This window comes from Candoia aspera, chromosome 3, assembly GCF_035149785.1.
Source record: "Candoia aspera isolate rCanAsp1 chromosome 3, rCanAsp1.hap2, whole genome shotgun sequence".
Classification (NCBI taxonomy): domain Eukaryota; kingdom Metazoa; phylum Chordata; class Lepidosauria; order Squamata; family Boidae; genus Candoia; species Candoia aspera.
The window spans coordinates 36122811-36149393 of NC_086155.1; the positions used below are offsets into that span (position 1 = coordinate 36122811).

Below are 26583 nucleotides of genomic sequence, written 5' to 3' on the forward strand. Positions count from 1 at the left end.
TTCCGTAAGAATATATTTAATTAATGTATTTTATGTTTATATAAGCTGTCCAAATCATTATGTGCTGGAACAATAAAAGCACTGATAGGAATAAATCTAAATAACCACCAACAGCAGTCGTAACAGTCCTACCCCAAGATGGACACCATTAAGAGAAATACACAAAAATTGATAATTGGACTTAAATGAAATGCCATGTGTGAACTCAAAAGCAACTTGGCAGTTCAGGCAGTCATTTTTTGCTTCCCTCAGACACTTCTCACAGCTTCTTTTCTGATGACCTCAGTTCCTTTAATTGCTCTTTCCTGAATCGATTTCTGTGTCCTTTGGATGTAGCTGCTGAAGAAATTATTGTGTGTAGTAGAGGAATTTAATCCCAAGGATTTCCCTACACATTGTACCATTTCTTTAAGTTCTTGGGAAGAATACTGTAGTATTACTAAGCCAAATGCCATGTTTCATATAAAAATGTACACATTCGTTTTTAACTTATTATATTCATTAATTAAAATATTATCCCAAATTCAGCCAAGAGATGAACCAAAGGATCTGCAAGGCATCTGATCATATTTAATTACTGAAATATTATATGTGCATAAACACACACATAAAGAAACAATTAATGAGAGGACGGAGATCAAATGAAAGGAGAAAGGGGAAAAAAGTAGATCAGACCAAGAATGGAACCCTTTCTAACTTAAGAGTTCCTGGGTGTCCAGTGGACTAATATATAAATATTACCTCCTCTTCCACATTAGCTTTGTTGACAGTAGCATGCACCCATTTATTCCACCAAAGAGAAAAAAATCACAAACCAACCAGTGAGAACTGAACATGCTCAGAAGGCATGACAATTAGTGAACAGTGGGGAAGAACAAGGGACCAGTGGAACAGAACTAAACTGGGAACTAAACTAAATGGCTGGGAACTAAACTAAAATTATTCACATTATAACAATTTGATTACAAGATCTTACTTTTAATAATGGGTTTTGTATGTATGTGTGTCCCTTTGAGTCACTGTTGACTCATCTCAACTATCTGGACAAGTCCCTGCAGTTTTCCTGGCAACATTTCAGAAGTGGTTCACCATTGCCTCCTTCCTAGAGAAAGTGACTGGCCCAAGGTCATCCACCTGGCTTTGTGCCTAAGGCAGGATGAACTCACGGTCTCCTGGTTTCTAGCCTGGTGCCTTAACCGCTACAGTACACCAAACTGGTTCTCTTAATAATGGTAATATATTCCTTAATGATTATTTGCTTGATATATTTTAGGACGGTTTTTATTTTGCCAGTATAAACTAAAAAGATTAAGTAGCATTTTTCTACATGTTTACTGACTCCCTCTTATGGGTATCACATAAACTTTGAAAGAGTGATGCATAGCACTATGCAGATAGCATACAGTGTGAGCAAGTGACAGGATGCCCTGTGAAATTAGTTGTGGTAGTACTTGCATCAAATTAAGATGAAGAGTAAAAACTAAATCTAGTTGGATATGGAGTAAGATGAGAGCTTAACACATACTTAATATATATTATAATGGTACATTCGTGAAAAACTATTAAAACATTAGAAATTGGGGATGCAAAATTTTGAAGAAGACACAAGAATTAGATTTTGAGAGACAAATCCTAAAAGTTGAATGGGAGTGAGTATGGAAATATCCATACCTAGGTTTCCATTTTGCAGGAAACACTTAAAAGTACCATTGGTATCTCATTCCAGTTAAAAAATTCATACATAATAAAAGCATTTGGGGGGTTGCCTTCTATCATTACTTTTTGGTAAGAATATACATATTTTATATAAATATTTATATTTATGCAAAAAGTAAGACATTGTTAACATTCTTATTAGTAGCTGCTAGTTTAGTAATAGCAAAATATTGGAAATATCTAAAAAGGGCACTGAAGAAAAAATGGTATGACAGATTTATTTCTTTGATGGAAAATGAACATATAATTTGGACTTAGCTGAAGAAAGTTAAGATTTTGATATGGTTTTTTCAAGCACTCTAGTAATGAAAACAGTAATCAACCACCAAGATGACCTTATGAGAGTAAGGAAGATATAAATGTGAAATGAATATATGTACATTGATATTAAAAATGTCACTGCTTTGTAAAAATTTGATAAAAATGTTTTGATTTGAATTCGTGAGGTGCATAAAATAACATAAAGCTAATACACACACATGATTGAAACAAACAAAAAAGACAGTAAGGGATCTATGAATATTACTGTCCCAGAAATTCTTCTGCATATGATTTAAGGTTTCTTTACAAAAGGCTTCACCTATCCACAAAAGAGAGTTTTGTGCCTTCACCCTCCTTCAGTTCCCCTGTCAAGCAAGCCTTTACAGCTGCTTTACTGTCCAGTTTGCAGATCAGAACAGGAATGGCTCCATGACTCCAAGAAACTATATTTATGGCAGTTTGTAGCTTCAAGGACACTCCTCCAGTGGTGTCATGTGGTAGTGCAGATGTGAGTACAGCTGGCTCCATAGTTCTTTCAGGACCAATGACAATGGAATCCACCAGCCTGGCACCTGTTCCAGAACAAACAAGGGATTTGAATTGCAACATACAAAGGCTAGCCCTAAATATAAGAGCACCATGGCATGGAAACAACTAATTTAATTTTGAAATTTTACAAGACTTCATTTCCATTGATAGATTCCAAAGAGAAACAAGGTTGGCATAATGCTTCAGATAAATGGACCTTTTTTTTTTGTCTTTTTGTCAAGATTTCATATCATTCCACCTTATACTTTAAAAACATGAATGTATTTCACCAAGATCCATGTGTGGCTATTACATATGCTAGTTCTTCCAATCCTATTAGACATCTTGTCTCATTCACTTCCATCACATTCACTTCTAGTCCAAGCACAGTCCCAGTAGAATATATGACTGAGTTAAATACAGCAAAAGAGTGCAACCATCTCTCACCATCCTATCACTATCTCCTTAACAGAAGAGTGCATTTTTCTGGCTTTGCGTGACTACAGTGCAAGCCCAGGAAAAGATACAATTTTTTTAAGGAGCTGCTGACAGGTAATTATTTATTTACCTCCCTGATTTTTGGCCTTTTGACTACAATCAAATGCAGTGAGCAGTACAACCAACCATGCCAATTTGGATATTACCTATTATTCTCCTGGCATTGACAACTTTAGCTTACTTGTTCTGTACCTGGAGTATCAGGTGGACAACTGTAAATTCCATTCACATCTGTGAGAAACACAACTCGCCTAGGAGAGAATTTCTTAGCTAGAATCTGTAATAGGAAAAATGAAACACGAAACGGCTTTATGCTAAGTCAAATCATTGGTCCCTCTAGCCTCCAAATTCTGCCATGACTGACTGGCATCAGCTCTCTAGGTCTTCCTACAGTGACCTTCTACAAACTAGTATCTATTAATGAGAGATGCCAGAGAAGGCACTGAAAGTCACATTGTCCTGGAAATGCGAGGATTAATTTGAGGGAGACTTGTCTGCTTCAGAGCCACAGGATGACTTCTTTGTAGCAAAGGCTTCATACTATTTGAGATTGTGATGTCTTTCACATAAAAGAGTTATATGTTTTGTCATCCAGGTGTGACATGAATACTTACCTCTTTAAAACAACATACAACAGGACTGCTTTTACTTGCATTTGGCTGATGGTATCAAGGGTTTGTCTTAGTGTGCACACAGCTCTGTATTTCTTCAGGCTACTTCTTACATTGATACATATTTTAAGAAACATGACTATACCTGTAGGTCTGTTTACACACACACAGTCTATTTTTCAATCAACTTCAGTTTCAATTACTGTGAACTGCAACCAACCTCAACTTGGTAATATTCATTTAATAGAAAAAAAATCAATCTGAAATAATCAGGTATATCTGCAGCATTTAAATTTAAAGAGTAGAGCTCAAATTTCTTGTAAGTACACTGGTGAACTTACAAGTAAAGTCATTCCCCTATCTCACCTCAATAATTGTATCTCCAGATAAGATACAACAGTGCTGTTCCGAGTCCAGGGCACAATCACCATGTAATACAGGGACATAACCCGCATCTAGAACATCCTTCACTGCATCAATGCCAGCCTGGGTGACATTCTTGCATGCTGTTTTCCAGGTTCCAAAAGGCTGGAGAGAAATAGCAGACAAACAATTCTGTTAGTCAGAAGGAGTTACTATTTCTGAAATAAGAATGATAAAATCCTGAAAACTAACACACCTTTAAGCTATTTTGGTTCTGGTATGTTACTATATTCAGGAAATGCCTTTGCCTCTTAACACGGATATAGAACTGTTTATTAAACTATAAATTTACCAGATACAATGGCAGCCTGAAAGGCAACAATTTAGAGATGCTGGTATTATATAAAGGTATTTAAATTTGTTTCTCAAATTAAAATACAGGTAAGAAACTGCCATCGAGAGCCAGGTTGGTGTAGTGGTTAAGGCACCAGGCTAGAAACTGGGAGACCATGAGTTCTAGTCCTGCCTTAGGCACAAAGCCAGCTGGGTGACCTTGGGCCAGTCACTTCCTCTCTGCCCTAGGAAGAAGGCAATGGCAAACCACTTCTGAAATCTTGCTAGGAAAACTGCAGGGACTTACCCAGGCAATTGCCAGGAGTCAACACTGACTCAAAGGGAACCACAACAAAAAGAAACTACTACAATTGGTTAATATATTATGAACTTCCAATAACAATAAACTTCAGCAAGGGCAGAAAATTGAGGTTTCTACATGATCAAGAAAATTTTCCAACATCTACTTTCAAGGCAGATTCCCAACTTTTCCCCTCATATTCAAAGAGCAATGAATTTAACATTTCTACCCTAGGCAATTCCTCAAAACCTACTGCCTTCCTAAAAAAGGCAAACAAAACTGTAGGTCCCTTACCGAAATCCCCACTGCTGGAACTCCAACACTAATCAATTGTTCTGTCACCAAATGGTTCAACTGTAGGGGGAAAAGAGTGAGTCTGAATATCTTGAAGCTTTCCTGCCTCAATTTCCTTTTCTTAAATTTCCATTTTCATTCAGTGATAGTGCTCTTAGATAACAAAAGTAGGACCCAGGGTGAGAGCAAAAAAAACAACCAGATAATCAGGTATGGCATGTGCATTTTTACAGATACTACATAGAGAATATCTTAAGCATCAGATCATCTTATTTTGAAAACAGTGTTGTTCTTAAATGAAATGGACATACAATAAACCATCCTAATACCATGTAGAAAATATATTGTGGATATGTTGGTGATGAAAGAGAATGCTCTTGTTTTTCAATAGAAGTGTTTGTGCGCTCATAACACCAATCAATTGGCACCCATTCAGTTGGTCTGATTTGGCTTTTGAGTCCAGTTGTACTGTCATTTGCTCCAATTTGCTGGTTGGCAGTGTTGATTTATAATGGAACTATGTTCCCATGCACTGATTTGTTTGGAAGTGGGCTCTCCACCTAATTAGGCTGTGTCAGAGCCATCCTCAACTTGATTGCTGAATGCTGATGCCAGACCAAAAGGGAATGTTCTGAAATGAAATTAAATACTTTTGTATGCAACCTGAGGAGCATCTGATTGCAGGGTCCTAGTTAGGATGTGTGGATGGGCTTCTCACAGCTCCATAAAATTTAGAAAGTTGTCAAGCAGGATGGTTTCTGTTATAATGTCATCCAGAGGGGCATTTATATTGGTTTTTCCCTACTCTGTTTGGCTTGATGGTTTGCACTGTTGAGGCTGAAAGCTCCAGAGAGAGGTATCCTCCATGTGCTTGTGTGAAAAAATGTAGACCTGGCCTTGACAATGGGGAAGGAATGAGCAAACCGTTAAAGGGGAGTTTCAGAAAACATTACTCCATCTCAAGAAAGAGGATAGCATGACAAAGAACCTCAAAAAAACCCCACCTTGATTTTGTTTGGTAGAAGATGAAGTAGACAGACACTCTGACAGTCTCTCAAGATTCTCTTATTCTATCCTTCAACAATAAATATCGTTCCTGAAATCCCTGCTGTTTACCTTGAAAGACTGAGAGCTTGGCTTCTTTCTATCTGAAATAAGGTAGGGTATTTGGGTTTTGGTATGAAAAGACAATACAGGACTTCTCTTGGATCTGTTTTCCTCCATCACTGGGTGCAGATAAAGGATTTTTTTTCCTTAGTTAGACTTCCACTAGCACTTAGGGAAGTCTTGCATGGTATCCTGAGGCTATGGTGATGATGGAAGAGATAGCTGCAGCCCTTTTCCCAGGTAGACACTTCATGACTCTCATTAAGTCACTGGCATCTGTGAGCATCTACACTTTCTTTCAGAACCACTTATTTTGAAAATTAGGGATGTTTCTCATCACTTGGGTATCTGAGGCTGAAGACCTTCTTCTGGCTTTCTCTCTTTTCCTGTGAATAGGTGGGTGATGAACAGAATGTCTCTGGATGGGCTTCTGGAAGTGGAAGAAGCTGACTCCCTATAAAACAAAGGTTGGGTATAATTCTGCTTTGAAAAAAGCATCACTAGGGGATGGGCAAGACGCTTGTATGGCTAGCCAGCTCCCAAGCAAATCTTATCTTGTCTGCCTAGCACTTGAGTTGCCACATGGGCATCAAAAAGCTAAATTGCCCCTCTCCCACAATTTTAACCCCCATTCAACATGTCTCCAGATCCAGTATCCTCTGGCTCTCTTCCTGCCATTCTGATGGTGGAATAAAGGGAGATCTGGTGGATTTGCTTCTTCTGAGATAATGAGAGCTGGAACTTCTCTCTTTCTAGCCTCCATCCTGGAGCTGATTGCTGGAGAATTGTCCTATAATAGGGTTCAGATTTCAATCAAGCACTCTCTGCTGGCATTCCTTCTTGCAGACATCGGGGGCAGGGGGGAACGTTCTTTCAGGCTGCCATAGGGTTACAACAGTTGGCACCACTTGTCTAGTCCAGCGGGGTGAGGGTGGATTTCTGCCCTGCTATATTGTGGGAGTTGTTGCTACCTCCTCTGTGCTCTGCTGCTTTTGGAGACCTGGTTGGGCTGTTCTCTTGATGCTCCTTCCCTAGCCTCCTTGGTCAATCCTTCAGCTAAGCCATGTGGCTCTCTCAAATGCAGCCTTCTGCTGGAATATCCATCAGTGGCTCACTCAAGGCTACCAGGAGGTCCTTTGGAATGGTGGAGGAGCACTGGTCTTCTTCTCTTCTCTCTCTCTCTTATTCTCAGCTTCCAAGATGGACCTGATGGAAAGGCCATGCTTCCTCTAAAGGATGAGTATAAGACGAGACAAAGGTTTCCTGCATAGGCAGGAAAAAGCCTTAAACCATCCCTATAGCTAGATAGTTAACGCTTTTCTGTCAGCTCCCCCTCCAGTGACTGAAAATGCTCAGTTTTGCAAGAAAACTGTAAAGCAGCTTGATCTTCCTCATTACTTCTGAGCCTTGTGTTCAGTTTTCTGTCTCTCAGCTTTGAACCAGAAATTAAGGTGTGATTCATGAAACTATGAGAATTCTCACAGAATTCTTCTCTTCTCGTGTTCCTTGCTACTGGAATTGGTAGAAAATTGGGGGTGGGGGTGCAGCCTCCAGGATCTATTTACCATTGCAAAAAAACTATTTAACAGGAAATCTGTTCTGAAGTAGAGCAAGTAGCAATCAGCATGCATACAGAATGCAGACATGTATTTCAAGACACATATTTTGCATTGATTTCATGTGTCTGTGAAATTATATATCATTTAAGAATTTCCACACCACATGCTCTCAACTCATCCATCTGTCAGACTTCAATGCACCTCATATAAGGAACCCAGCAGGGACTACAGCATAACCCAGGAATGAACAGGTGATCTGAGAACATTTACAAGACGCTCAAAGATGTTGTTACATACTGCTTGTTGAATACCTTGGTGACAGAAAGCCTGGTCAAACACAGCCCTTGTCTCAAATTGTCACTTGCAGCTGATCTTCCTGATGTCCCCAAGGCAACACCATGTTCTCTTGCTTGGAAATGCCCAAAGGACCTGGAATGGCAAAAGGGAGTGATTTATAACTAGAAAGATGTTTGGTTCTCAGCAAAGCTGTTAAAAAAGCAACATTTGTGCACTGTTCTTTTGACCAAAGAGAAAGGCTATAAATTAATGAAGGGCAAGTTTGCACTAGTTGCTCATTACTTTTTTTATTTGCTTTGCTGTAACTGCAAATTATAAACAAACTGTGCCTCAATTCACATGACCATCTACTTGTAGAATCTGGCTTCTTGAGCATCACTGAAACCTTCAAAGAAAATGTTATCATGCTGAAAAAGAAAATGGGCTGAAGACCACACTTCCAAACAGCATGAATGGAAAGCTCTTAAAATATCAAATAGCATTATTTTGTCCCTTACAAATCTGCTACTTGTGAAAACACTGATCTGATAGACTGTCCCACATGGGAGAACACCAGATAAACCCTTTGTTCAAAATCTTCAACTCCTAACTAATTTCTTCCTCATCAAGGAAAGCTATCTTTTTCCAGTGAAGGGGGGAAAGGGGAAATTTCCTGAAAGATGGCTTTCAGATGGGAGAGCCAAAAGTACTACTTATATTCTCCAACCACACCTGATGTCATCCTGCTACAACAGCTACAGCAAATAAACAAATACCAGTAAAGCGTACTTTGTGTCTGGTATGTCACATCTACTTTGGCCCAAAGAATGAATGAATACCTAACAGCTCAAGTTATAAGGTACATCACAATATGATGCATAGCATGAGGTTTATTCATTTTCTGCAATGAAAGCTAAGAACTTCCAAAATGGGAGGAGAGGGATTATAACCACACAGAACAAACAAATCCACCAAGCACTGCCCTGGAACCAGCAATCTCTCTTCCCCCTTTTCAGTGAGGATTTCATACTCCACTAAACTTCCAGAACTCTTGGATAAATTATTTCTGTACTTTCAGCACCCTAAAGTAAAACCAACAAGCAGCCTGCATGTGAGGTTCTTGATCTTTATGCCCCAAAGCCAGCCACTCACAGCACAAGCCACTAGAGATATGCGTAGTTCTTTATTGGGACAGTATCAAACTGTTAAAGCCACGAATGGGGCCTACTTCTTCCCACCTTCTCTTTTAAGCCTCCCTCCTCCTGCTTCTGTCCCGCCCCTTCCTCTCTTCTTCTTTGATGGCTCTCCTCTGTGGTGACAGCTTGTTCTGTTCGTTCTGACAGTTAATGGCTGCTCACGCCTCCAGCTCCAAACGCACTCGTTTGTTCCCTGTCAGTCTTCTTCAGCTCTGTGTAAGGCTGGAGCACCCAGTCGCAATTAGCCATTAGACCGGCTAATAGGAATTACTATTTTATACCCTTGAATAGAACCAGCTCTATTTTAGTTTTTTTGTTGAAGCATATCAGTTGGTCGGAAACTTCTCAAAGGGTTATTAATTTTCATTGCTTATACATTATCTCCAGAATTAAAGATAGCATGCCTTAAATACCAATTGCCAGGAAGCAACAGTAGAAGAGGCCTATCATGTCCAGCTTGTAAGCTCCTTGGATGCATCTGGTTGGCCACTGTGTGATACAACATGCTGCATATGTAATATTTTCCTGTTTTCCAACATTATAGTATCTCAGTTCTTTTGAATAGCCAGTTTTAAGGCCTGGTCTACACACTCAGTATAACTAAGTGAGAGAATGGAAATTGTTCAGACTGAAGATGAGGGAATGGAACTTTACAAATTGTAGAGAAATTATATGTATGCTTGTGTGTATACATACAAGCCACACACACTAGCATAGCAGATGTTGCACAGCTTTCCCTCATTGAATAAATGGTTGGTGGGCTGGTTTTTAATGCAAAATGCTCAAAAGTGGCATCTCTACTGAAAAGTCCAGTCCAGTCTAACATCTCATAAGCTTTCTAAGCCTCCTCACTAAGGTTGCTGGACACCACGCTCAGACAATGAAATTCAGCAAACTTGTTTCCTGTCACTGAGTTAACAACTGCTCAAGGAGGAATCTGGGTTAGGGTTAGGGCTCCATTCCCCTCTCTCACACTGCTAAATCCTCTGCCCCCACCCAACCTCATTATCTGCACACTGCATTATTTAGAATATAACTTGAGGATTGGGCATATGAGGCCCAATGACAGGAAGAATTCAGTTGTTTTTTGTTTTATATTTACACCCCACTTTTCTTTTCTATAGGAAGGAAAAAGGAGAGAGACTTAACTGCTCCAGCTTGCCTTACTATATAGTTAACTTTTTGTAGCTGAAAGAAAGAATGAAAAGTGGAAATTATTACATTGTAGAAGATAGCTCAAAATGTATTTATTTATCCAGGCCTTTTAATTGTTTTAATTGATTTAACTGTTAAACATTTAATTCTTTTAAGTGTATGGTTTTAATAATGTTTGAAGGATTGTTTTAATCATATTCTTGTTGTTCTAAGTATATTTTTTTCAGCCACCCTATGCCATTAAGGTTGGCAATATATACATGTTCTCATTAAAACTAACAATAAATAAGAGTGACTATACTTCTGAGGTCTTGCACAATTTAACTTTTCTAGTCCAATCAGAAAGAATGATAAGATTAGAGTTGGTATCCTATCTGTGATAAGATCTCTACTCTTTCCCTAATCCTAACTGATTGAAAGAGAAAAGCTTGTTCTTTGGATGCTTTCCATAAAAGTATATAGTTTCCATCACCACATACAACTTTGCAAATGATTGCAATTGGCTTAGGCAAATATAACAATAAAAAAAGCATGCACAATTTGTATGAATTGAGTTGCAACTTAGTTTATTGCACTGAGCACATTAACCCTAAGATTACAGAAATGAAGAAGACAAGGTGCATTGTAGAAAATGCTAAACAGATCAAATATGACAGGGCAAGTACTAGAAATAAATGATTTCTCTAAGGAGGAAGAAAATACAGAAGGCTTCAAGTATGCAAGAGGCAGTCAAGGATTTCTAGGTGAAATTAACAGTCCGAGTAGTATAAATCAATCCACAAGAAATAAAGAATGGGGGATAACGTCCCCCATTTTTTGTCCAATTTAAACTGATGCCAACCCGCTTCTCTGAAGGGAGGCAGTTTTCTGCCTTGGCCATTAATGAAGCCCAGCAGACTCCTGTCAATCTCATTTATTAAAGAGGATTTGCTATTCCTAGATGCTCACATGTGTATCTTCATGACAGTGAATAGATAATCACTCACTGCTTTAGATCAGTGATATGCTTTGCAGCTTCATTCAACATATGTCCTCTCTAAGCACATCTCATTTTTTATTCTGTATCCTTGAAGCTCTCTCTTTCCACGTAGCAGTTGCTTTTATTTTAAGGACATGTCCAATGTGTGGCTTAAACGAGCCTCTCCCCTATTGAGCTGGAGAAAGAAATGGTGCATGGAATGGATTGTGGGGGGTAGGGTAGGGTAGGGAGACCAGTGTAGCACATGTAGTAGATTTGATCCCATATTTATGTTCAGAGAGAGATTATTCCGCACCCAATGGTCCACAGTAGGTGTATGCAAAGCACTCCAAGGAGGCTTCACATGATGTGGGAAGCCCTCAAAAGGTTACGCTGAACTCTCAAGACAGGACAGTGCTAAGACTCTTAGAGCAGCGAATTCAGAGCAGCTCTTAACTAAGTTTTCCTAATGTTTTGTTCAGCCCTACTCTGCACCACTGAAATGATGCCTTACTTGAATAGCATCACTACTCATAGGGAAAAGCAGAAAAAATAGAAGCAACATGGGATTAAGCCCTACACAAGGGATTTTTCTTGGTACCCATGCAATTTCATCCATTGTATTCTGTTATGGGAATGTATCAGCTTTTTTTTTAACTGTTTTGTCCTCACAGAACTGACTTCTATGAGGACAAACAGAATGTATTATAAATGGAATCCATTCTGCAGAAACTGGTTTTCTACCTTTTTTTCTGCTCTCATGTTTCATCTTAGACAAGAGATTAGTACTTCATGGGAAGGAAATGGAAATATTTTCAATAACGTATTTCCCTGTTGCATTTATAAAGCTCTGCAGCTCTAAATAGTTGCGTGACTTCTTTTAAATTATCTGCAAGAATGGTCTATGCCTCTGTGCAGATGGGGATATTTCTGCAGTCACACAAGCAGGAAAACCAAATACAAAAAACAGCAGTTGCTGTGAGGAGAGAAAGCATATACTTATTCTTTCATAGATGGAGTATAATAATCAGTGTTTCTCAACAGCTGCTTCTGAAGGTCTTTCCCTCTCCTGATTTCTGAAACACAATCATCTATCCAGAGTCAGGCTGATTAGAAATTTACAGAACTGTCAACCCTTCATACAAGCTTGCATGACTCCTGCGTGCAGCCAAATGAGACAGATGTAAATTCCAAACAGGTTATTGCAGAAAGATGACAGAAGCCAAACCAGTTAAGAAAGCCTATAAACCAGGTTCATTTAAAAATCTACTTTTCCTTCACCCTCAGAGACAAGCTACAAGAGATAATTTTAAAAATGGGAAATGGAAGTATGCCAGCTTCTATATTCCTCACCATGGAATCTACAAACTGCAGTTACAGAAAAGGACAGAAAAGGAATATAACGTTTGCAAATAGGAAATGACTGTACCAGAAGTGGATAAACTGCATATTCTCAAGTCATTTTATCTTGGTATTATTTCTTTTGCAGCTGTGAACAGATGATGTATGCCTTCTCAGACTGCTATCTGGTTAATTATTGATGGGGGCTCTGAAGTCCTTACTTTTCTTTTTTATGGTTGTTTCAAGTGGACTTGGAACTTTAAATTGGACTATGGTTCTTTAAAGAAAGGACTGTCCTATATAAATTTAAGACACATGGTTATGCTATTTCTGCCTTTATTCCTGATTTATATATGTGTGCATCACAGCATACATTATCAACAAAATCCGAGTTTGTTTAGGAATAATTGTCTGCCTGGAGTAAAAAGCACCATGTCATAGGTTCAGGAATGGAACAAATTATGGCAACACAGAGATCAACTCCTGTTGGAAAAAGCACTTCATACTGTGAAGGAGAAAGTTACAAAATATTTTTAGTTTAGTAACAAAGAAATAGGTGTGGTCTATTGTTATTGAAACAACAGCTCTTAAGCATTAGAACAATTTCCATTTTCAGTCCATTACCCCTGCTGAAATTTCCTCTGGAGAACTGGGGGAACCCACCAAAGCAGTTTGAAAAGGTGTTGGGGGCAAAAAAAAGACAGTTAAGTTGCCTGAATGGAAAGGGTGATTTTCACTTAATGGATGTACAGTAGTTAGATTTAGCCTAATAAAATCAGCAATGCAAAGTAGTAACAGATGGTCTATGCCAGTGTTTCTCAACCTTGGCAACTTTAAGATGGGTAGACTTCAACTCCCAGAATTCCCCAGCCAGCATAGCTGAAGTCCACCCATCTTAAAGTTGCCAAGGTTGAGAAACACTGGTCTATACTGAACAGAGTCACTGCGCTGGCTATTCTGTGCTTCTGCCCATCATTTATGAATATTAACCTACCCTCTCTGCCAATATTTGCAAAGGCATGCAGTAAGGAGAGGAGATGCCCTGAAGACTGAACATGCTGGATGTCCAAAAAGGGACTAAAAACAGGCACCTGTTGTGAAGGAGCAGCCAAGTCTTAGGTCAGAGTACCACAAATATTCTCTCACCAAAAGGGCCCCTTCCTTTTCAAGCATGTTTTATGCCCCCATTATGTGCTATTTGATCCCCTGTTAATGCCACAATTACAAAAAGGCCGCGGAGATGTGCTTGACTGCTTGTCAATGGGATAAACACCTTTGCTACAGTAAGAGTTTGCTGAAAAGGTCCAGGTTTCTCATTTGCTCACCTATCTCCTTGGCCTTTCTAAGCAACCAAATGAATGAAATGTTAGGCGCAATGACCCACTGCCATCAACATCACATTCTGTCCTCAATTACAAGCAAGCAGATAATGTAATCGATTATCATCCCCCCCCAATACATTGTGGCAACAGGTGTAATACTCTTTAGCTTAATTCTCTGTTTGTTTGTTTAAAAGATCTGCATGGCCACCCATCTGAAAACACAACTCTGGATGGCTCACAACAGTAATAAAACCTCAAACCGTAAAACCAAAACTAAAACCAAGAACCAACAGAAAGAACTGTTTCACTTGTTACTTTGGTTTTCTGTGGGAATGACATAAGGACAACACTGGTAAATTATCTGCTTGAATATACAGAACATGCAAGGAAACCTTCAGGTTGTTCTGTGAAAAGAGATTTCAGCAGCTCAGATAAGTGTTTCCTGTAGTGTGACCACAGAGGCTAATTCTGTTTGAAGAACCATCAGAACAAGCTGTGACGGGGAAGCACCATTTGCACAATTCAATTTGGGTGGGCATATTAATGAATGCATTATAGAAAATCTCCAAGAAAAAGCATATAATCACAGGCCAATTTTTAAAAAAAAAACAAAAAACCCAATTCTGGGAAGAAGAAATGAACAGCTAGTATGACACTAAGTATCCTATTATTTCAAAAATGGCTAAATAGTAAACTTTTAAGCTAATGGTTCAAGTAAAAACAGATATACAAAAGGGATATAAAAATACAAAAGGGATCCCCATGTTTACCCCCAGGGCTGCATTTAGCACTTAGCATCCCTGTTCCACAGGGCTGTCAAGACTATTTTGTTTAAACAGGCACTGCAGGTGGAAGGGGATTGATTTTGTTGTTATGACTCCCCACCCCCCACCTTTATTGTGTTTGATTTATGGTGTTTAGTGGTGGGAATCATATACACCGAGCGAGACAGTGAGATAGAATTGCTCACAGCTTCTACTTCATGATGCTTGTTTAGTTTATGTCTGGCTTAAAGGAAAGGCCAGCGGGGCCCTGAAGTTGCTTGTCAATAATTAGCAGCTCAACTGCTGACTAAACCTGGTCAGGGCTTTCTCTGCTACAGTGAAACGTACTGTATTTCTCATTTAATAAATCTAATTGTTGTAAATTAGCATCTCTCTATATGAAGTTGCATGCTATGCAAACTGTTGTCTTTTTTGGCCAGTGATACCCTTCCCTTCCTTCTGCTGGTATGTGCAGCCATCTTACTTCCAAGGGGAATTCATACAGGAATGCCCTGCTTTCTGAGTTACCCTGTATTCCAACTCTATTAAAATATTTGGAGGGGAAAGAAAGCCCATCAGTGAAAGTAGAGTTATGAACTGAACAAGCACAAAGAATTCAACATTCGAAATGGAGCAGCAGAACAGCTTGAGATGACAATCCCCAAGTAGAGTTCATTTACCATGCAATTTTACCAGAGAAAGCTGAAGCCTCCAAAACACCCAAACTCTACATTACCAGGAGTTCTGGGTCTGCAGACATCACTATTATTCCCTGTATTTCTCTTGGGTCAGAAGAATAACTAAAGATCTCTAGAAGTAAAAATTTCTAAAAGGAAAAAGGCATAAATGAAAAACAACAATGGTCAATTGCAAGCAGAGCATGTTCAACGGTCACAAACAGAGGTGGCTCTCTTAACATTTTTCAATTACATACCTAATGGCTGAACTAGGCACCTCAGGGACAGGGATGGAGAATGAGTGCCCAAACCTATGTCCCTGAGTAGCAAGAAGTTAGAACACAGCACGAAACAGAACAGTAATTAAATGAGGATGGGGAATTTTCAAGGTGGCGTAAAAAAATGACTAATGTAAATCATACTTGATGATAGAGTCAAACACAAAGTAGATACGAAAGAGGAGGAAAATGTAAATGCCATTTACAAGGAGACCAATTTGAAAGAAGCATTGATTTCATATCCATGGCCAGTCATCATTTTTAAAACGGAGGAGATATTTGTCTCAAACTATTTTTAAGTAACAGATGTTATGAGATCACCACACACCCCAAAAGGACAGGCAGGATGGCTGTCACTGTTCTGTTCCGAAAGGTTAGGGTGGTATGAAGAAGGCACAAAGAGAGGTCAGCAAGCTGGGGGTGGGGGGTATTTGTAGATAGCTCCATGTGCTATTACGACCATCTGCAGGCACGTCCCATGACGACACTGCCACTGAGTCTGTAGCATTTCTGTCACATAGCTAGCCCAACCTATATTGGTTCTCAGACTGCATTCCTTCTAGCCACTCCTAAGTAGAGCAGCCCACTAAGTTCACTCTACTCAGTGAGAAAAAGACATGGGAATGACAAGCCTCCTTCCACAATGTCACTGCTGCTGATGGCATACAAACCAGAAACAAAAGTTGCCTATGGTAGTTTTTTTACCCACTAAATAGATTTGAATCAACTGACTAGTAAGATTAAACAGTAAAAGCAAGAGTAGTTGGCTGTGGTCACATATTCTGCCGATTACAAAATCAACAACTCTAAGTGGTAGTCTTTTTTTTTAAATTGTAATTAATTCTCACTTCTGTTCTCTTCCCTTTCAACTTCTAACTGCTAACATTCAAGATGTGACTTCTCTTACTGATTATGTGATCAAGCCAACCGTGAATTTTGGAAGAAGATGACACACATATACATATAGGTAGCCAGTTCGATGTAGTGTTAAGGCATCAGGCTAGAAACCAGGAGACCATGAGTCCCACCTTAGGCATGAAACCAGCTGGATGACCTTGGGCCAGTCACACTCTCTCAGCCCTAGGAAGCAGGAAATGGCTAACCTTGCCGAGAAACTGCAGGGACTAGTCCAGGCAGTTGCCAGGAGTCAAAACTGACTTGAAAGCACCAAACAAAACAATATATACATACACATTTACACATAGTATGCCTACAGATATCATTGTTTCCTTGAGCAGCTCTATATCATGATGTTCTAGCATCATCTGGTGTCAGAAAACTTTAAGAAAGCACACGGAATGAACCAGACGGCATCTTCATTAGCAACTAGATACACCAGTAACCAAAGTGAAGAGGAGACACATGAGCTAATGACAGAGCCCAATGTGTGTTTCCAGATTCACAAACCTCTTGGCAGGTACACAAGCACAAGTATTTGTCTTAGAAAGATGCTTCTCAGTTAGGACATCGTATTGGACTTTACTGATATGCAAGCCAACAGACTTTCGTATCTGGAGAGAATTATGTTTCTTAAAGATCAAGAAGACAAAAGAAATCAGCATCTGTGTTAACATGAAAGGGGTTTCCCAATAATGAAGTAGTAACCGCTGAGATCCTAGCAGCTGGCATAAAGCACACAATGAGTCATGCCCACTATCTTTTTTAAGGGGGTTATTTGGCCTGGACCCCATACAAGGAAGGGGCATAATCAAAGTATTTCACTATTTTAATTTTAGTATTTGAAATGACCAGATGGGTGAATGGTTTTTATTCAGGGGTTTCCCCATACATTCTTATTTATGGGGCTACTAATTTCAATGGACAAAGAACAATGAAAGAAAAACGCATTAGGGAAGGATGCAGAAGGAAGGGAGGACAATGGGTCAGATAAATATTCTACCCGCAGGGCTCTCAGAGTTTCAGAACAGATTTAGTTTTGCCTGTGCTAGTGACTTCAGAACAATAAGACTCTACTAATATTTGGATACTGAAAAAGAATTGAGTACTCAAAAATTGGAAGAAAATTTTTTTCAGAAAAAGTTTTTTCTGATTTATAGAATCAATAGATTTATACCGTATATGCTTCTTAAAACCACACATTCACAAATCTATTGCAACTGAGGAATCACTCATCTCCTTCCAAACAAGGTTCACAGAAATGGAAAACTAGACAGCTGCAATTCTCTCCAATAATTGTCCATGATATCAAACAACTTGTGACTTCTCTAACTACTTTCCATCACCTCACTGTATAACTCTGTTACTCAGAACTTCTGTCACAAGCCAACTGTGGTTTATTCAACAAACTAGTGCTAGAGCAACCCATGACTAAATATAGCATGTGACCCAAGTCAACTATCCTTATTAAAATATCAGCATAGGATGACAGTACATGTAATGGCTCCTTGCCCTCTACAAGAAATGGCCACTGGGGAAAAAATATACCAAATGCAATGATATCACATACACTTTTCTATTATTAGATCAGGAATGGATTACGGCTGGGGTGGGAACCCTGTAGCCCTTCATAGATTAGATGACTGATATCTCCCAGCAGCCCCAGCCAACTTGATCAATGATCTGGAGGGCTATGATTCTACACTGTTGAATTAGACACTTCTAAGGAGATGCAGCTCCTGCCAACCTAGCAGTTTGAAGATATGCAAATGTGAGTAGATTAATAGGTACCGCTTCGGTGGGCAGGTAACAGCGTTCTGTTTAGTCATGCCGGTCACATGACCACGGAAATGTCTACGGACAAACGCTGGCTCTTCGGCTTTGAAACAGAGATGAGCACCGCCCCCTAGAGTCGGACACGACTGGACTTAAAGTCAAGGGAAACCTTTACCTTTACCTGAGGAGATGCAGAGGAATGGACTTAGGCCTTTTTCACTTGTTAAATTTATATCCTTTCCTTCAGGAGCTCAAGGTGGCATACACAGCACTTGCACCTCCCCTTTCCCCCCCACAGTAACAACCTTGAGAGGTAGGTTGGACTAAGTGACTGGTGCAAAATCACCAATGAGCTAACATGGATAAAAAGGGACTTGAACCTGGGCCTTCAACACCTTAACTGCTGCATCACACTAGAGGAAGCACACAGGTAAAAAAAGGAAAATGGGACAGAGAAAATGTAGAAGCAGTGAAAGACTTTGTATTCCTAGGTGCAAAGATTACTGCAGATGCTGACTGCAGTCAGGAAATCAGAAGACTCCTTGGAAGAAGAGCAATGACAAATCTCGATAAAATAGTTAAGAGCAGAGACATCACACTGACAACAAAGGTCCGCAATGGTATTCCCAGTAGTAACATATGGCTGCGAGAGCTGGACCATAAGGAAGGCTGAGAGAAGGAAGATTGATGCTTTTGAACTGTGGTGTTGGAGGAAAATTCTGAGAGTGCCTTGGACTGCAAGAAGATCAAACCAGTCCATCCTCCCCAGACTGCTCACTTGAGGGAATGATATTAAAGGCAAAACTGAAATACTTTGGCCACAATGAGAAGACAGGACACCCTGGAGAAGATGCTGATGCTAGGGAGAGTGGAGGGCAAAAGGAAGAGGGGCCGACCAAGGGCAAGATGGATGGATGATGTTCTAGAGGTGACGGACTCATCCCTGGGGGAGCTGGGGGTGTTGACGACCGACAGGAAGTTCTGGCGTGGGCTGGTCCGTGAAGTCACGAAGAGTCGGAAGCGACTAAACGAATAAACAACAACAGGGTAGATCTTGATAGCACACTCCAGCCATTCTGTACTTATATCTTTTATCTCTCTTATTATGCACTGCTTGTAATTACATTTTAAGTTGCTACCTTGATGTTAAGCTAATATCAGGTAGGGGGAAGAGAGCATTCTCCCTAGCTCTGGATTGAAAATAAGGTTATAATCTAGCCTGAGGTATTTCCTGCCAAAATATCACACTATGCTGCTGGCTGAGATGCATCAGGACAAAACCAGAAGAGTTGTTTAGTGAGTGGACAGCCATATAAATTGAATTAATAGGTGAAATACATTTTCAAAAATTGACATCTAGACTAGGTTCACACATTGCACAGTGGTGGATTTTTTGTTAGCAAACCCACGAAGGGCTGGGTTCGTACATCACACTAGCTAAAAGCCATTGCTTATCAATTAAGGTTAAGTTCACACAACTAAAGCAACATCAAGCAAATCACAGCGCAATGTAGGAAGCCAGGCTTTGACTCACTGGTACTAACTGCATACTATTCCCAAAAGCCAGTTAGAAAAAGCACATTCTTTGGTTCTGAAAACTTCTGAAATGTTTGGGGCAGTAACTGAAAGATCTTCACACCTGTTTGTGAGGCATACCCTGAAAGTTGGGCTAAGCCCCTGTGCATCAAAGCACATTTCTCTCAAGAGCTAACATGCTAGAAATCTTCTTGTTGGCTCCAGTTCAGCGCCTTAAATGCTTCTATTCCAGTGCTGATCCACCCCCTGAATACTAACCCTTAGTGTAATCCAATCACAGCAGGCAATGTTGTGCTGGTTCCATGCCACCAGCATGCCACTCATTATAGACCTTACCATATGGCTTTGTTCTTTCCAAAGCTAATCCATGCCAATCAGCAGCAAATGAGAAACAGTAGGCTAGCGGGTGGAAAGCTGGAGAAGTGGAAACATAAAGCTGATATGCAACCAACAGGAAGAGTAACTTGCTAGAAAAAAAGTTTTGCCCAGCCTTCTCCACATTTGGCAGCCACTATGTATATTTGGACATAACTACCAGAATCTCCTGTCCGCATAGCTGGTGAATCCTAGATGCTGTGGTTCCAACAAACCTCTTCGAGCATTCACCTATTAAAGCATGTGATTTGGGGCCATCATAAACTCTGGAGTTCTGGATCAGGTGGAGAACTGTACTCAAGTTCTAACCATCCTAATACAGTACCCTTCAGATCTTCCAGGTGAATGTGGATATTCTGATTCAGTAATTCCATGAGTCATGTTCTGAAAACTCTGCCAGAACCAAAGAGGAGTAAACAGAATCTACCCAACTTTTACGAAGTTTAATTCATCTTCCTATAGACAGACTATGCCGTTACTGCTTAGCCAATATCTTACTCATGCTTATCTGGGAATAAGCCCCACTGAACTGGTTGGGCTTATTTCTGATATGCACAGGACTGCACTCTCTGTGGATTCCTTTGGGTCTTTAGCCCTGTTCAAGCAGCCAGAGCACTCATCATGTGAACATTTCTGTTAAGCTGCACTTCCCATCAATGTCAGCCAACTGACCCTAATTGCCCTGTAGCGTTTGCATGTTTAATGCAAGCATGTGCAGGAGGAAAGCCTTACACATGTCTGGCTGTATGCACACTGACTCCCACAGAAGTCAGAACTCTGCAATATCAGGGTCCTAGGTCATATCAAAGTTTCTCTCCTGCAGGTAGATAGATGACATCATTAGGGTGATTGTTGGCAAGGGTGAGGGTACGAACGTTATCTAAATTTCTCATGTAGTAGGTACTCCAGGTTCATAATGCCTTTGATGATTATGTGCCATCAAGTCATTGTTGACTCTTAGTGACCATGTAGACAATTTTTCTCCATGATGATCTGTTCCTAACCTGGTCCTTCAGCTCTGCCAATGGTGCACTCATCACTACTATAACTAAACCTATCCACCTTGCTGCTGGTTGTCCTCCTCTTCTCTTTCCTTCCACCTTTCTGCTTAACAGCAATGTATTTTATCATAGATGACAACTGCTGCCACCTGCTGGAAATGAAACTTCAGTCATTAAAACAAACAAAGTCTTTAGGTCAATATAAGATGACATGGAGGCCATCTATATAAGATTATGCCATAATAAGCAAGAAAAAGCTGGATTTATCACAACTAACCAATATAACAATTTCTCTGGGAATCTTATGCATATTTACATTCTTTAAATAGCAGAGATGCAAAACCATCCCAGAAAATTTCAGATTTTAAACTAGGAATTTCAGACTTCATAATTATAATTCACCCTATTTAAAAAAAACACTTTACAAATTTGCCTAAGAACAAGACAAAATGAACAAGTGATATTACATTCCTGAATCTCAGGCCAGGCAACAGGCATCCAATGTAAGTTTCTCATATTCATAAGCTTGGGACTCCAGAAAGCCAAGGAAGAATGGCAATCTCACAAAAATTATGTGTGAGATCCTCCAGATGTCATTGCACAACACTTCCCATCATTGTTTACCACTGCCCATGCCAGTTAGGTCTAGATGGCATTAGAATTCAGTAGCACCCGAAGGCCCCCAAACAAGTTAACTGATCATTCAAGAAAAGAGTTGCCTATTTCCCAAGTCTGAGAGCTGCCCATCCACCAATCTTACCAGGATTCAGTTTCAGTCTCTCGGCCAAGTCTTCTGGGATGTGAGAAAGCTATTTATTTGAAGGTATGTAATGACTTTCAATGGATTTCAGAGTATTTTCCATTGTCAAGGACAACCTCAATGATGTACCTTGGATAGACCAAATTGGCCTTCCTTCTTGATCAGGTTTCAACATGTCTGGATGAGGGAAAGAGTCAATCTACTTCATCAAAGCTACCTCACAACAAATATTTTTTAGACACCAGACTTCCTTCAAATAAATACATTTAGGAGCAACCCATAAAGCTTGGTTTCTTCTGTTTGCCTGAGCTTCAGTTTATCGGTCCTCATCTATTCCCCTGGGCAGCCCCATCCTGATCTAAACCTGCCTAGCTTCTGTTGTTTCAGACCTAACTGAGAAATAGAGTTGAATGTCATCAACATCTTTGTTATGATCCCAATCAGCTCAAGCTTGGAACAGCTACTTGAATTTGACACCATCACCACCACTTACTTTCCATGTCCATTGATTCTGGGATTATAGAGCATAATTTGCAGCTTGCTGTCTCTATAAAGGTTTCAGGTTAATTCTTTCTTTCATTTCAGGAGCTTTACTGCCATTAATCCTGCGTCATAAAATAAAAGAACTCAATACCAGATAATCCACCACTTTGTGCGGTTTATTCAAGAAGTAAATTTCAATAGGAGGAAACTCAAGGCCAGTAAACAAACCAACCATATGCTAAATATAGCTTAAAATATCTGAAACATTCATTTATTTCATTTTAGTATCAATAAACACAATAACAGACAGACTGCTCTTACCATTTCACAGGATGAGATGATTAACATTTTGAGAATGTTAATTAATGTATTTCTATATTTTTACTACCATACCAGGATATGAGAAGAGAGGGAGACATCATTTAACTTTTGTCCTTCAGAAAATAAATATTTTGAGACACATCAGAGAAATCTATTCCACAAAGGAACATTTAAGCAGAAAGTTGCCAAAGTATAGTTGAAACTGTAGTTCAAGGATCTCAAATTTGTGGCCTGCAGGTGGCCATCCAAGTCATTTTCTGCAGCCTACATAGAGACAACAGGAGAACAAAGGACAGAAGTTGGGCAGCACCTTGGTAAACTTGAATACACACGATGAATCCTCCCTTAGGTTAGCCACTGTTTCTCAACCTTAACAATTTAAAGATGTGTGGACTTCAAATCCCAGAATTCCCCAGCCAGCATGAAGGTCTGTCCCTGGGCACGGCAGGCCAAAAGACATCCCTAGCCTTACACCAGCGTGCCATCACAGCCACCATCACGGCCACCATGGTTATTCATGTGGCTCCAAGCTTGGACACTGAAGACACCTCACTGCAGCCTTCTCTTGGCCTGTTCAGTCCAGGTTTACAGCTAGTTTTCACCCTAAATCCACAGCAAGAAGCAACTTGGCAGTGCCACTGGAACAGGTCTCAGCCCTGGCCCAAGTTGTGACAACACCTTAGTGCAGGGTTTCTCAACCTTGACACGTTTAAGCTGTGTGGACTTTAACTCCCAGAATCCCCCAGCCAGCATTCCCCAATTCCCATTCTGGGAGTTGAAGTCCACACAGCTTAAACGTGTCAAGGTTGAGAAACACTGCCTTAGGGGATGGTGAGGAGTATAGCTATCCCTTGCCTACAGCTGTCCCTTGGAGCTGTTTCTTCTTGACCTTGGATCCACCGTGCCTGACAAAATCTTCATGCTGTTGCATTATTTCCAGCAGTCCTTCTCCTGCTGTCTCATAAATAAATGGTCATCAGGAGGATGTGGGTCAAATACTACATAGGTTTATATACAGAATATTTATTTATTTAATCCATTCAATTGTGTCCAATTCTCGGAGACTGCCTGGACAAGTCCCTGCAGTTTTCTTGGCAAGATTTCTCAGAAGTGGTTTGCCATTGCCTCCTTCCTAGGGCTGAGAGAGAGTGACTGGCCCAAGGTCACCCAGCTGGCTTCCTGCGTGCCTAAGGCAGGACTAGAACTCATAGTCTCTCGATTTCTGGCCTGATGGCTTAACCACTACACCAAATTGGCTCTCTATATGAAATATAACCCTGCTTCATATTTATTAAATTAGAGCTGCTGGGTTTAGCTCATAGGAGCATAGTTCATTCCCCTCACAACAATTTATTGGCAAGAAAACAAAATTTCCAGCCAAATAGAGTCACCTGAGAAACTGTATTATTAGAGGCTTGGACCCTGATTAGAGCTATTTGAGAAGACTGGAGTAATTCAAAAATAAAATCTTCAATTTAGGCTCAAATTGTAAACTTGATTTAAAACTTCAAACCTCCATGCTTCCCCGTTAATTGTAATGAGAAACTACCAAATGGCAATTGCTTTTTTCTCATGTGACAGAATGTATTGATTTAATCCATTTTAATCTGATGTCCATCAAAAGTAATTTAAAATTAAGCTAAATATTCAGAAATTCTATCTCTAATGGGAGGGGGATTCATGTCAAATTGAAGGCAAGATTTTTTTTTTTCCTCTAAAAAGAATTGCTGATGTCATTTTTATTTCCTGGCAAAAGTGGAAATAATTTTCAGGCACAGTCCTGAAATCCTATCAAGTTTCATATGATTAGATTCAAGAGTTTGATACTGATATTCAACAACAACCAAACCAAATATTGGAGTTCTTACTTTGCCATGTAAGTGGCCAAACTGAAATGGCAAAAAAGCAGCTTTGGTGTAATAAAGAGTTTTTATTTAATAAATTAATATTCAATGGCATACCATGATGTTCTTCTTTTTTATCATTTTTGACTCATTGAGACATTTGTTATCAGTGCATGAAAAGGATTTAACAAGGTGGCCCTTGAACTAATAAATTAGTTTCATGTGGCACACAGGACAATTTCAGACCCCTAACTTATCCTGTGCCTCATCTAATCAAGAACACTGGACTAGATTACTTTTCATGAAATATAACCCACTCTAGTAGGCTGGGAGAAAAAGAACACTGGGGCAATTTTACATTCAGTGATAGCTCAGATAGAAAAAGGACATGCACTGAAGGCACCACACAGAAGATGAAGACACCCAGAACCAATTCAATTCTCTTTTCATCACTTAGGATACTGGAGGCTACTGTAGAAGAGAGCATTCCATACAGACCTAGCTGATTTGAATTCTTGCTGAATCTTAGCAAGGTTATTCTAAAAGGTTATTCCATTTATATAAATTGGATGGATGGATGAATAAATGGATAAATAAATAACTAAATGGGACAGCTTCTGACTACCAGTATTGTTTTTCACAGCTTAATGTGAAAATAAAAACTGACACACGCCTGTTTATAAAACAGTCCTTAAAATATGAAAAGTGAAAAAGCTTTACTTCACTACACTGCATGGGTTTAATGCTAATGAAGGGCCAGCATCATTTAGGAACACTCCATTAGTGTTAATGGGCAGCATGAGGCAATGCATATGTCATTGCAGCCCTGCTAGCTGGCCCTGCTCTGGTTTGCTTTGTCTGGCATGCTAACCATGCCCTGCCACTGTGGTTAGCAATCTATGATTTAGAATTAACATCTTCTCTGAATCTAGCCCTCTGTGTTTTTTTCAATAAACCATGGTTAAACAAACCATAATTTACCATAACATGTAAACCTAATCAGTGCATCCAACAGGAGTTATTCCCATAGGAGTACGTCTAAGACTAGAAAAGGATTAGTACCCCTAAATTATTCCACACATTCCCTGGGAATAAATCCATGGAGCATGTTGAGGACTTATTTATAAGAAAACATGCATAGATTTGCACCAATAGTCTTCCACATGTTTGTTTACTACCTTCTGAACTCTATAATCCAGAGGTTTTTCTCTCTGTATTTTCCACTGTTTGCCCCATTAATATTACAAAGGTGGCTGGATTATCAAAAGCTTACTAAACTAGAAAAGTTTTAAAAAATCTTTATCATATTTCTTTAAAAGGTACCATTTATTTTTTTTCTCAAAGCATGATGCCGGTACATGCTGCATAGTTTGATTCCACGCACGTTTACCAGGAAATCCCATTAAACGCAGCTAAAGCGCATTCCCTTGCTGCAATCCCGGAATAAAATTCATTGGGCATTGGCGGGACCTCCTTCCAGGCAACATATGCAAGGCTGCATTGCAGGATTTATTTGCTGCCGGTGCAAATTTAAACACAGTGCAATCGCCCCCTCAAGTCAATAGGGATCACTCCGGGGTCTTCCCTAAGTGCCCTCCAAATATGTGGGACTTTAGCTCCTTTCATCCGCAGCCAGGACGGCATTAACCATACTGTTTGGGAATGATGGGAGCTGAGGTCCAATTCAGCCCGAGGCGCCAGATTAGGAGGAACTGCTAACGCTTCGCTCCGTTTGGCATCCTGGCTCAGAGGAGCAGAATCCTTCGCACTGCGTTCGTACCCTGCGCCGTGCACGATTATGCACCGTCTTTCTCCAGCCTCCCAGAGCTTAGAGACAACAGCAGCCGCCCTCCGCACAGACTCCGTTTTCAGCGTCTCCAGCTGGTTTTTCTGCGTCAATGCGCTGCCTCCTAATTTCAGAATGCAATCTACTGCGGCCATTGCGCCAGCACTCGCCGCCCGGACTTTTCCCGCCTTCCTTGCTGACACCACATCCGGCCAATTTCTCGTTAACGCTTTACATCAGAGCTGCCCAACCCCGGGTAAGTTACC

At 40.0% G+C, this 26583-nt stretch overlaps 1 protein-coding gene across 1 annotated transcript; it reads right to left on the reverse strand.

The window, feature by feature from the left end:
• On the reverse strand, window positions 1-26472 carry LOC134493096 (uncharacterized). Its single transcript, XM_063297371.1, has 6 exons — window positions 26312-26472; window positions 7883-8000; window positions 4906-4965; window positions 3981-4142; window positions 3196-3280; window positions 1-2549 (listed from the first exon to the last, which is right to left on the reverse strand). The coding sequence occupies exons 1-6, from the start codon at window positions 26470-26472 to the stop codon at window positions 2293-2295; spliced, it is 843 nt and encodes a 280-aa protein (XP_063153441.1). The 3' UTR covers window positions 1-2292.
• Between the last annotated feature and the right edge of the window lie 111 nt (window positions 26473-26583).